Source organism: Pinus tabuliformis, chromosome X (assembly GCF_031772625.1).
Source record: "Pinus tabuliformis cultivar Carrire ecotype Pingquan chromosome X, CPIR1, whole genome shotgun sequence".
Classification (NCBI taxonomy): Eukaryota; Viridiplantae; Streptophyta; class Pinopsida; order Pinales; family Pinaceae; genus Pinus; species Pinus tabuliformis.
The window spans coordinates 703,413,739-703,426,347 of record NC_142308.1 but is presented as its reverse complement, the minus strand read 5'-3'; the positions used below and the strand labels follow the sequence as shown (position 1 = coordinate 703,426,347).

The 12,609-nt window shown below is 41.0% G+C and overlaps 1 protein-coding gene across 2 annotated transcripts in view; it reads left to right on the top strand.

The window, feature by feature from the left end:
* The window catches only part of LOC149141922 (zinc finger CCCH domain-containing protein ZFN-like), an 85,930-nt gene extending 75,400 nt beyond the window's left edge, over positions 1-10,530 (top strand). The window contains exons 6-8 of one of the 2 annotated variants that reach the window (XM_089447678.1): positions 8,954-9,304; positions 9,524-9,853; positions 10,018-10,530. In XM_089447678.1, the coding sequence (XP_089303804.1) occupies positions 8,954-9,304; positions 9,524-9,850 (678 nt within the window). In that variant the 3' untranslated portion in view covers positions 9,851-9,853; positions 10,018-10,530. Of the gene's footprint in view, positions 1-8,953; positions 9,305-9,523 lie in introns of both variants that reach the window. The other variant, XM_089447677.1, reaches the window with a different exon arrangement.
* Positions 10,531-12,609: the final 2,079 nt, after the last annotated feature.

Genomic DNA, 12,609 nt, shown 5'->3' with positions numbered 1-12,609 from the left:
TTTGAGTCCTCAAACTCTCATGTTGTCCCTGTTTTGAGGGTCACCTACAGCCCACCTTTTTAGCCGTATTAGGCCTGCATCTAGGGCACTGTAGGTTAGCGTTAGGGCTCCCTTTAGACTGCGTTAGGGCTGCCTTTAGACAGCGTTTAGGGCTGCCCTTTAGACTGCATTTAGGGCTGCTCTTAGACTGCTTCTAGGGTTGCCTTTTGGACAACGTTTAGGACTTCTCTTATACTACGTCTAGGGCTGCCTTTTGGACAACGTTAGGGCCTCTCCTAGACTGCGTATAGGGTTGCCTTTTGGAAAACATTAGGACCTCTCTTAGATTGCATCTAGGGCTGCCTTTTGGATAGCGTTAGGGCCTCTCTTAGCTGTGATAAGATTCCTCCAAGACTGTGGCTAGGGCATGCTTCCTTGACAACATTTTTTAATTCTTCTTTGACAACATCTAGGGCTAGGGCATCTCCTCTAGGGAAACTCCCTTAGTCTTCTTTCCTCCAACGTTTAGGGCTTCCACTCCTAGATTTCCCTTCCACTAAAACCCAAGACAAGTGGAGAGAAATCAAGATAGAGGTGTGTGTGAGAAATGAATCTCAACTCATCTCCTTTTATACTAAAACGTTGAGCACTTGTGGGGTTTATTTGGTTGTTGGCCGACCTTGACGAATTGCCTTATAACACAAATAAATTAATATCTCCATGAATACTTATCAGAATTGGATGATCTTTAGATCAATCCTACACCTCTTGATGAGAGGGATCTAAGAAAAATATCAGTTGCCATAAATAAGATGACCCACATGGAGTTTGGCCCTAGTTGCCACTTTTAACACTCCCTCTCAACTAGGGAGAACTCCATCTGTTGATCCATATGTCCGACTGTACTATCTCTGCCATTAGTGCCTTGCACTGCTCTGCTGAACCATGAAGAAGAAGAATTGATCGAGAATGTCTCATACCATTCTCTATTGACCCGAAGTCAGTTTCATATGAGGAGAGTGTGTCATACCACTCTTACTGGCCCGAAGTCAGTTTCATTGATCCCAAATCAATATCACAAGAGAGTGTCTCAAACCACTCATACTGATCCTAGATCAGTTTCATTGATCCCAGATTAATGGAGGTCATCCAAGTATAGGGAGTACGGTAGATACAACAATGCGTCCATTGATAGTACTACTATGGTCCCTAACCCCATTTCTTTGCTCATTGATCAGATTAGAGGTATTTCCCATGAGTCCCATACTGCATGGTTAGGATGCCTCGACAGGAGAATTAATCATCCTGTCCACAGGAGAATGAATCATCCTATCCATTAGTCGCCACAGGAGAACTAATCATCCTGGCCCATAGGAGAACTAATCATCCTGGCCCATAGGAGAACTAATCATCCTGTTCCATAGTTGCCACGGGAGAACTAATCATCCCGGCCCATAGGAGAACTAATCATCCTGTTCCATAGTCGCCACGAGGTATCACAAGGAAAGGTTGAACCTGTCACCCTATACATAGCGCCACCACCAAGGGAGAGTGAGTCGCCCTGTAGTCATATGTTGCTCCAGTAAGTACCCCAAGCCCCCCAGAGCTTCCAGAGCTCAATGCATGCAACATGTAGGACCCTTATACGAAGGTCTCTCAACGACTCCAAGTCGTTCGGGAAAATCACAGATTTGACCTTTCCCCGGGTCTTTGACAAAGCGTCTGCGACTTGTACATCAGTCTCAATGCGATGGAGCCTCCTCGCTCATTGACTTACCATATCCTAGATAAGGTAGTATTTGATGTCTATCTGCTGGAGTAATCATCGAATACGGGATTCCCCAATAATCAAATCCCCCCTGGTTGTCACAGAGGATCACGGTGGTATTCATCATATGTACGAACAACTCATTGAAGAGCTTTCACAACCAGGCAGCTTCATACGAGATCATACTCGTAGCTATGTATTCGGTCTCGGCGGTGCTTATGGCAACCGACATATGCTTCCTGCTCATCCATGATATCGAAGCAAAATCCAAAGAGAACCAACACATAGAAGTGCTCTAGTGATCTTCCACATTGCCTGCCCAGTCAGCATTTGAATAATCATGCAACTTCATATTTCCGGCAGTGTATCTCAATCCATGAGAGATTGTGCCCCGAAGATATCTTAGAAGATTCTTGGCACCAATCCAATGAGGCTCAACCAAATATGAGATCACCATGCTAACTGCAAAACATATGTCCAGACGAAAGTTCACCAAGAACATCAACGCAAATGAGTTTATGAAACTCATAGGCATTTCTCAAATCTGGTCCGACATCATCACCATATAACTTCTGAAAGTTAAGATCCTCGAGGTAGTCACGGGTTTGCATTTTACCATTCCACATCCGGAATCCAACTCCCTCTTACTTCTGCAAATGAGAGGGTCTGCATCTGTCAGAAAGAGGGCGTCCTCATAAGGTGCCAGTATGAGAGGTTTATCGTCCACAACCTTCAAGCAATGGTTGGATCGACTTCACTCCTAGCGAATCTCAGCTTCATCAGACGACTATCAATCCTCTCATATTACGCCTGGGGTGTTTTGCTTCAAGCCATAGAGGGCTTTCTTCCACCTGCATACATGAGATTCTTGATCATGAATCTCAAACCCCTCGGGTTGTTCCAAATCTGTGTACCTGCTACATGAGGGGAATGATCCCCTTGTAAGATTTTCATTTGGTTTATCTTGGACATGTACCTTCATGCTCTTCTTGAATTCAGGCATCCCTGTCACCATTTGACTCACATTGGGTAGGGTCCCATAATAAGTAGACCTTCGGTGCTATAGATGAGATATGTCAATTGACATGATCCCTAATGGACCATCCTGCAACTTGATACAAATTGCCAACCCTGAACCCATGAGAAAAAGTATCTTTGAAAATTTCATTTTCAAACACGTACTTTTCCATCAATGAATGCCACTCTGTAGCCTTTGACTTCCATTGCTGAAATGGACACGAGGTTCTTCTTGCGATCAGGTATAGATTCTGTAAATGAATCGGGTTACCCTCATTCAATTGAGGGGTAACATTTCCTACACCCTTTCCGGGATAGGTGGCATCGACTCCAAGTATAATCCCATGGTTGTTTCCATCTCTACGAAATTCGAGAGAGCACCCTTCTATCTGATGAGGTGCCTTGAAGCACTACAATCAATGAACCAAATTCCCAAAGAATCTGAAGGAGAGGGCCAATACAAGATAACGCTTCTTTATCTTATTAGAAACAACATTTGATTCTTCATACCTGGGGTTCCTTGCTCTCTGAAGAGTCGATCGTTTCCTTGATGACCTGCACTATCTGTCATTCCTCTGATCATTGAAGATGTCCCTGGAATGATTGTTATCATCATCAAGTGATGTGTCCCTGCCATTCGGACACTCCTTCGCATAATGGCCGAACTTATTGCAACCAAGACATCTGCCTTTCCTTCCACCCTTAGATCCAGACTTCCCAATGGAGTGATCTTTAGGTAGGCCATCAGAAGCTTCCGCTGCGCTATTCTGATAATATTCTCTGCTTCGATTTCACCCTAGGTGAATTTGAAGAGGGATAAAGAATCCATTGATCCTTTTGTCCTTTTCCAATTTTCTTCGGTGATTGCTCTTCCACTCTTGCTTGGGCTTTGTCTTCACCTCAGCTCTGATACCATGTTAAATTTTAGGTATGTTCTATGCTTAGAGCAATTTATTTCAATTTTCACAGTTAGCTCAATATCTTTTCCAGATTAGCAATCACATCGGCTTTAAAGTAAACTGCAGATAGAACATAAATGTAAATCGTAGAAGACAAGTCAAGACAAGGGGACACAAGATGTGGCGCTAGCCAGGGACAAACCCCAATGTGGGGAACCCTTGATCAATTCTTTTTATATGTTCTTCAATATTTCAATAGAGAGAGAGAGAGAGAGAGAGAGAGAGAGAGAGAGTGTACATTTACAACATAAGTCAACATTTTGACTTATCTAGATAAGAGCATAGATCATCTATAAGAAGATACATGAGATCAGTTGAAGACATGCTGCTTCAACTGATTCTCCAAGGTGACTCCTTCACCTATCATTGTGCTGCATCTCGTCATCATGCTGCACCTCACTGTGTTGCACCATGCTACACCCATCATCACAATGTTGGACCTCATGACCATGCTGTACACATCATACTGCTGCACCTTATGCTGCACTGCTGTCCCATGTGCCATTGTTGCACCATGCTAGCCACTACTGTCCTATGTGGCATACTTCTGTCCCACTATTAGTGACATAGCGATTCCATGTTAGCTTGCTGTCCCATTGTTTTTGTTGCTGTCCCATCAATGTCATTGCTGTCCCAATTGCTATTGCAACACCATGTCTTGCTGCTGTCCCAATTATTAGCATTGCTGTCCTATCATACTATGTTGCTGTCCCATCATAGTATGCTGTTGTCCCATCAATGTCATTGTTGTCCCAATTGCTATTGCAGCACCATGTCTTGCTGCTATCCCAATTATTAGCATTTCTGTCTTGGGCATGTTTGAGTCCTCAAACTCTCATGCTGTCCTTGTTTTGAGGGTCACCTACAGCCCACCTTTTCAGCCGTGTTAAGCCTGCATCTAGGGCACTATAGGTTAGCGTTAGGGGTCCCTTTAGACCACGGTAGGGCTGCCTTTAGACAGCGTTTAGGGCTGCCATTTCGACTGCATTTAGGGCTGCTCTTAGACTGCTTCTAGGGCTGACTTTTGGACAACGTTTAGGGCTTCCTTTTGGACAACGTTAGGACCTCTCTTAGACTGCATCTAGGGCTGCCTTTTGGAAAACGTTAGGGCCTCTCTTAGACTGCGTCTAGGGTTGCATTTTGGACAGCGTTAGGGCCTCTCTTAGCTGTGATAAGATTCCTCCAAGACTGCGGCTAGGGCATGCTTCCTTGATAGTGTTTTTGACTTCTTTGGTAGCGTCTAGGGCTAGGTTATCTCCTCTAGGGCAGCTCCCTTAGTCTTTTTTCCTCCAACGTCTAGGGCTTCCACTCCTAGATTTCCCTTCCACTAAAACCCAAGACAAGTGGAGAGAAGTCAAGATAGAAGTGTGTGTGAGAAATGACTCTCAAGTCATCTCCTTTTATACTAAAACGTTGAGCACTTGTGGGGTTTATTTGGTTGCTGGCCGAACTTGACGAACTGTCTTATAACACAAATAAATTCATATCTCCATGAATACTTATCGGAATCGGATGATATTTAGATCAATCCTACACCTCTCGATGAGAGGGATCCAAGAAAAATATCAGCTACCATAAATAAGATGACTCACATGGAGTTTGGCCCTAGTTGCCAATTTTAACAAGTTGGGATCTAAAACTAGCCATGCTTGCCCTAACACAACACAAGTTCTTGGAGCAACCTTGTGAGGGGTCAAACTTCCAGTTGCCTCCTTTCTTAGGGCTAACCTCACTTATATCCCCTTACAACGATGATATTATGAGGGGAATCTTCACGCTGATAGTAGAAACCTTTTGAGGACTCTGATAACACCATGGGTCCTACCTTTGGGAAAAAACTCAAGATTTTAGAAATCATGGCCATGGTCAGATCATATCACATCATGTTTGATCTAGAGTGTGATGACCTAATTCTTCAAATGTTCCAATGTTTTTTCAGCATTAAGAAACATCATCCTAACACGGTCAAAACAAACATGCAGTCCATTTTGTCTTCAGTTATGGGAGGCCGTGATGCCATTTGCAAGAAGTTGCAGTTTAAGTTGTTGGCCATTTGGAGAGAGGAACAAATAGTCTCACCTGCTGCCCATGAACTAGCCGAAGAGTTAGTTGAGCAGAACATAAAGTTGTTTAGAAGACAACTGACCAGTGAGGAGTTGCTTCGGATTTGTGGACCATGCAACAAGAATGAGTTAAGGAGAAAGGGTCTTTGCTTCATTTGTAGGGGACCTTGGGGGCCTAACCACTCATGTTGAGTGACACAGAGGAGAGGACAAAGGTAGATTAGGAGGAGATTCCTTCTGGGTTTTAGGACTAGGATTTTTCTTTTATAGAAGAGTCCATGGGTTTTTATGAGGATACCTCTGAGGAGCATGAGCATTCATGTGGAGTTGTTGACAACTTGACAACAACCCACATATGCATCCACGTTTGATGGAATAGTATGGTGAGCAATAGATTGTCCCCATGAGGGAAGAACACTGGGGAGGAGACTTGCAAGATGACTGACTAATGACACGGCATGGAGAGCACATAGAGGAGCGTGAGTCAGATGAGGATGATGATATGCACAATGTGCACGATGAACCATTTTTGGAGAACCAGTTAGTGGCTCATGTTGAGGCCATGGTGGAGGAGGACGAGCAACCATCTTATGGAATCACCATTGATGAGGAGCAGATAGATGTGCTGGAGCTTGGCAACTGACAAAGCTGCAATACTTTCATACACCAACCCTCTCTAGGAGTACATAGACCAGGCTTGCAGCATGATTTGCCCACATTTATCTCTTAGAGAAAGAGGGGCAGGCTTTCCTAGAAAGATATTGTTTATTAACCGGGCAAAGCTGCACGAGTTGAGCATGATGCAACATAGTGGACTTGTTCCATATACAAGTGTCTATGCATCCGATCCCTTTCCACATAATGGATTGGCAAGAGATCATGAGTTGTTATCCTATTGATGGGGCGATATTCTTAGCCTAAGGCATAGTGCAGCAGGGGCCCATAGATGTGAGGGATAGTACATGCTCCAGTTGGCAGTCGGGGGTAGGCTGACAGTTCATCAACATTCCAGTTACACTAGCCCAACATCAGCATAGCGGGGTTGAGCTTGGTCTATGCCAAGTGTTTGATTCGAGAGAAGTGGTGAGTTGGTATTCTATTGGTGGAGCAACATCTATGGGTAGAGATAGAGCACAACTAGAGCCATGCGGTATGGGCGATGATGATTGGCCATGGTGGCTTTGGGATCCAATAAGATCCATTGATGACAAATTGAGTTAGCAGTTTGTTTGGGATCCAGGTATCGAGGGACCCATTCATTTTTGTCTAGCATAGAGGCATGATGTGACCCAATGGTTTGTATGGGATCTTGGTATTAGTTTGTAGATGCCTTTGCGATGGATAGATAGGGATTGCTTGAGGGCAAGCAATCTTGGGGCGGGATGACTTGTAATGTCCCCATTTTTAGTTTCCTCTATATTACATTCAGGATGGATTTCTAGGGAACATGATGCCCAAGTGACAAGAGTATAATTATGTCATTAGGGTCAAAGAGGGGTTTTGACTCTTGAGGACTTTTATGGGGTCTGATGACGTTCGCTTGGCATATTCCATCATTAGGAGCAGTTCTCCACAACTTGTTTTTGGTTCTATTGCATTTTGATAATTCTTGTAAAACGGGGTCATTATTGAGCATAACTTAATTAATTACACTTAAGGTGGCATTCTGGGAGGAATCTTTGATGGAACACCTTAGTGTAAGAACTCTTTGGAACTAGAACGAGATTTACAGGATGTGATGCGGAGAAGTGGATTTTGGTGGCTAGAGAAAGGATGGTGGCTAATATACCATTTTCCCAGATTAAAAAGTGACTTTAATTAGTCACTTAATCAAATAAAGGAGGGAGTATATCTAAACGGAGAAAAATTTCAATAATAAAATAAAGGCTTCTAAAAGGATCCATCAGATCTATAAAAGGAGTAGGCCATTTGGGGACATCTTGGTTTTGTTGTTTATTTGTTATAGTGAGGTTTGGAGAACAGAAGTTCGCAGTTTCAGCAAGCCCCAGGATGAAAACCCTTGGGTTTCCATTGTGTGTTTTGGACGAAACCCCAACACTCCTTGAGGAGACTTCATCCAGAAGTTTCATGAAGCTTCAATGTTATCAGCCGATTGGAGTGGGGATCATATAGATCTCCAATTTGGGCCTCATTTTTAGTTGTATTTTTGGAGGGCAGGTTTGCAGGTTTGGTGATGCAACAGATATTTTGGAGGCTGCATTTGTTATGTCTCAGCTAATTTCCAGTTTGTATTGGCATGCTAAACCTTATTCTAGTTAATATAATAAAGCTGAGTTTGTTTCCATTCCTCGTGTTATCGAGTTGCAACATTGTCATTTGTTTTCTGGGTTTATTAATTTATTTTCGGCAACAATTATTGTGTTAAATTTTGCAAATTTGTATGGTGTTTTGGATGGAATTTGTGAAATAATTTTACCAATGTAAAATCCATGGTAATTTTGCCGAAAATAGAAAAAGGGATATTACATTCACTGAGGGAGGGACATTACAAATGGTATATTCCATATGAATTCGTTTCATGGACTTAAGGTCTGTTTCCTTCTTTAGGAGATCCACTTCCATCAGACTCAAGACAGAGGGGTGGTGAATCTGGTAACACTGGATATATGTTTCAATTGGTAAATTAGTTTAACAGAAAGAGTTGTTTCCTTCACGGGAAGAAGATCTGGTAACATAGGATTTATGTTTCAATTGGTATATTAATTTAACGTAAAGAGTTGTTTCCTTCGCTTTCTTATTTCTAGTTATTTAAATTTTAATGTGTACATCAAAGTACTTTTTTGTCAGAAATTTCATGACAAATGTTTTGCATGGGAGAGAGTAGGGGATGAATTTATTGTTGTAAACCTGACAGCATTTATGGAATTCTGCAGTTTTATTGCTGATTGGCTAAGCAATGTTTTGACTGTGTATAAGTAAATTTGCATATAGACAAACATCTCTTTTGATAGGATATTTGTATGCCTATGATTTCACCAAGTTTAGTTTTGAGCTGTCTTGCTCATCATAGCGGAATCATATGCACCAAAAGGCAATTTTTTTTTTCTGTTATTTATTTGTACAATAAAATTACTCCTTGGTAGTTTCGCAACTTCATTCTAGCATTTTAACAATAATACTTTCTTTTCATCCTTGCTTCCAATTAGGGTCCTACAAGCCCCTTGTCATCTCCAGAAGGAAAGCAACAACTTGGAGCTGGTACTGTGTATAGTTCGTCATACATGACTGATTCATCGTCAAGTAGTCATATGCATGGTGTTCTTTCTTCCCCTGTACAGGGATCATCTACAGCCATGGAACACCCAGGAGTTCAATGTCAGGTTGCTGCTCCACAAAGGGAGGCATTCCCTAAAAGGCTTGATCAGCCACAATGTCAACGTTACATGAAAACAGGGTGTTGTAAATATGGCACAACTTGCAGATATCACCACCCTCAGGAGAGAGTTGCATTATCTCCTTGTTGCATGCTTAGTTCACAAGGGCTTCCTTTACGACCTGTGAGTGCTCCTTAACGGCCCGTTCTACTTTCTTTTACGATAAGAAAATGCATCCCTTCAATAGGAAATTTCCCTGTACCTCTGCAAATGAGGTTATATGCATGTTGGCAACTTTTTGCAGGTCAAAAAGGGTTCCAGTAGAGGGACAATTAATGGAGTTGTGCCAATTTACTGTGTTTTATCTTATGCTAACCTGTTATCTATTCTTTCCTTGTTCAGGGCCAGCCAACCTGCCCATTTTACAGCAGGTATGGCATATGCAAGTTTGGACCAATATGCAAGTTTGATCATCCGCTGACAGGTCCCAACTGTAATCCTGCAGCTTTTTCATCATCTGAACAGCAGACAACTTCATATCCAGAAGGGGGTTCTTCTGGGGCACATTGTCAGTCCACTTCTGAAGAATTTTCAGAGCAAGATTTGAAAGCAACAGATCAGTATTCAAAAGCTGAGGAGGCATCCAGCTTAAAGCAGAAATCAACTGAAGAGGGTGCAGGGGATAGATTGGCAGCAAATTCTCCATCTACTTCTGGTGCTGCAATTTAATCTGTCCGTACAAAATCATTCAGGCTAACATTCAATTCGATCTTGGTGTTGATTGCTTAGAATGTTAGTTGGATCTGGTATTTACTCCTCACAGCTTTCTAGGTCGAAGGATGTCAGAATTTATAGACAGCAACAATTCATGCATTTCATTCTTTTCTCCTTTTCAGTGTCAGCAGGTGGACTCCGACAAGGCTGGGACTTGAGCCATGAAGCCTTTGTGGTTTGCTTACAGAGTCTTCTCCCTGTACGTGTTACCATGTGTTTTTGTCTTAATGTCAAAAAAATGAGAGTTTGACATTTTGGTATGGGAATGCTGCTTTGTGGTTTAGTTTTATCTCCTGTCATATTTTTTCCTTGTCTTCCATCTTTCCCTTTTTTTGGCGGGCGTCTTACTGTCCTTTAGAAGGTCTCTGTACTCCAACAACGTGGAACATTTTTTTGTCTGAAACACAGCATCTTCCAAGGACAAGCATGAACTATTTTTACACCGAAGTTGAGTAAGGTTGTCATCTAGGAAAATTCCTTTACTGTCTACAATAAACATAGTTAATGAGCTAGACAGTCCAGTATCATGCCAACCATTTGATTTCGAATGTAATACACTGTAAAACATTAGCCTAATGGTACAGTGTTTAATAATCTGTTTAAGGATATTTGTCTTTAATCAGTTAACATTTTCAGCACAACTAAAAAGCTATAAACTGATTATGTGTTAAAACTGGGAGTTGGAATTTTCCAGTAACAGACTTGTAAACTGCAGAAGTATTTTGATCTAAAATTTCATTGTGCTCTGCTTTTGCAGGATAGTTCTTTTAATTGAAAATAGCTGGAGTATTTTCATAGTATGACTGTTAAAAGTTATCTTTGATTGTGCTATTCAAGAAGTTTGGTAGTTTTGAACCTCTTCAATGTTAGGCAAGGTTATTCTGTTATAATAAATTATTCCACATGAATATGTTCATGATCCTTTAGGTCATAGAGCTATTTTGTTTTGACCAAGCTGTCTATGAAATTGGCATTATCTTAAAATGTATGGGCTAGTAATTACTAGATTGAGTTCAGGCTAAATTGTTTTTTACTTTCAGTTTCGTTATGGCTATCAAAGGTCCCTCACATAGATTTAAGATTGCCCAAGGTTAGGACAAGTGAGGTTATCTACTTAAGAATCATATACTCTCTATAAGTGAGATTAATAAGTACAGTGCTCACTTACATGTGATTTTCAACAATCACAAATGCTATTTTGTTGATAAGGATAATAAGAAGACAATCTCTCTTGGTATTGAAAACCATAGGCTTAGATCAACAAGGTGTTTGTGGAGCATGCGAGGTTGGAAGGCAACACAGGACTCTATTTCAAGGACAAGCTTGGAGCACTAAGGAGGTTCTTCAGTTGAACCATGTTGACATTTGTTGGTCTATGTGGATGCTATCAATGCCTAGTTCTAGGTATTTTTTGTACTTTCTAAAGTTAAAGTCAGATGTGGTTGATGAATTCAAAAAATTCAAAGATTTGGTAGAATATTAAAATTCTTAGATAGGATAATGGTGGGGAATTTTACTCGTAAAGGACTTGATTTTTGTACTCAAGAAGGTATCTAGAGGCAATACATCACACCCTACACTTCGTAACAAAATGAAGTTGCAGAGAGGCAAAATTGTACCATCAATGTATTTGTTCAATCGATCTTCAACACAAGCAGTGCACAAGAAGATTCTAGAAGAAGCATGGTCTGGATGAAACCTAGAGCAAGTCATTGCAAAGTTTTTGGTTTTGTTGTACATGCATGGCGTTTGTGAAAAAAAACCACACTTGATGCAAAATGCAAGGAAATGATGCTCAAAGGATAAAACAACAATCACAAGGCATATTGTTTGGTTGATGTGAAGACCAAAGTATCATTCTATAGTAATGATGTGGTAGTTGATGAAAGTGCACCACTCTTCCAACCAATGATAGAGCATCAATTAGATCTAAAAGTTGCTTGAAGTGAAGATAATATGGATGGAAAAACAATGATGTAAAATAATAAACATCATTTTGAGGTGGAATGAACCTCTCAACACAATTCATATGATTTTTCTGATAAAGAGGATGCTAGAAATAACTCAAATCAACAAGAAAGAAACGCTGATGCTATGAAAGTCACACATGAAACCTTGATGAAGAATCAAACATGGGCTCTCTCAAAGTTACCCCTACAAAAAAAACCTAGTGGCTACAAATGGATTTGTAAAGTCAAATTCAAGGCATACGAGACATTTGACAATCACAAAGCAATGTTGGTTGCAAAGGGCCATGCTTAGAAATAAGGGATTGATTCCATGGAGACCTTTGCTTCTACGGCAAAAATGGGAACGAATTGCTTGGTTCTATCCATTGAAACAAAATTGGATCAAAATTGTACCAAATGGATGTGAAGAATGCCTTCCTCAATTGATATCAAGAGGAAAAGTTCTACATGTGCCAACCATAGGGATTTTAGGGTCTAGGGAAGGGACATATAGTTTCTAGATTGACAAAAACTTTATATGGCTTGGAATAGGGTCCCAAGGCTTGTTACATAGAAAGTAAAAAATAATTGGGTGAATAAGGTTTCAAAAGAAGTTTTTTAGATCCCAACCTATACATAAAAAACACAGTTGGGGATATTGTGATGTTGATGATATATTTATATGATGTCATCATGATGTGTAGTGAGGTTGGAAGAATTGCAAAAGTAAAATTAGATTATGTTCATCTTTTGACATGACATATT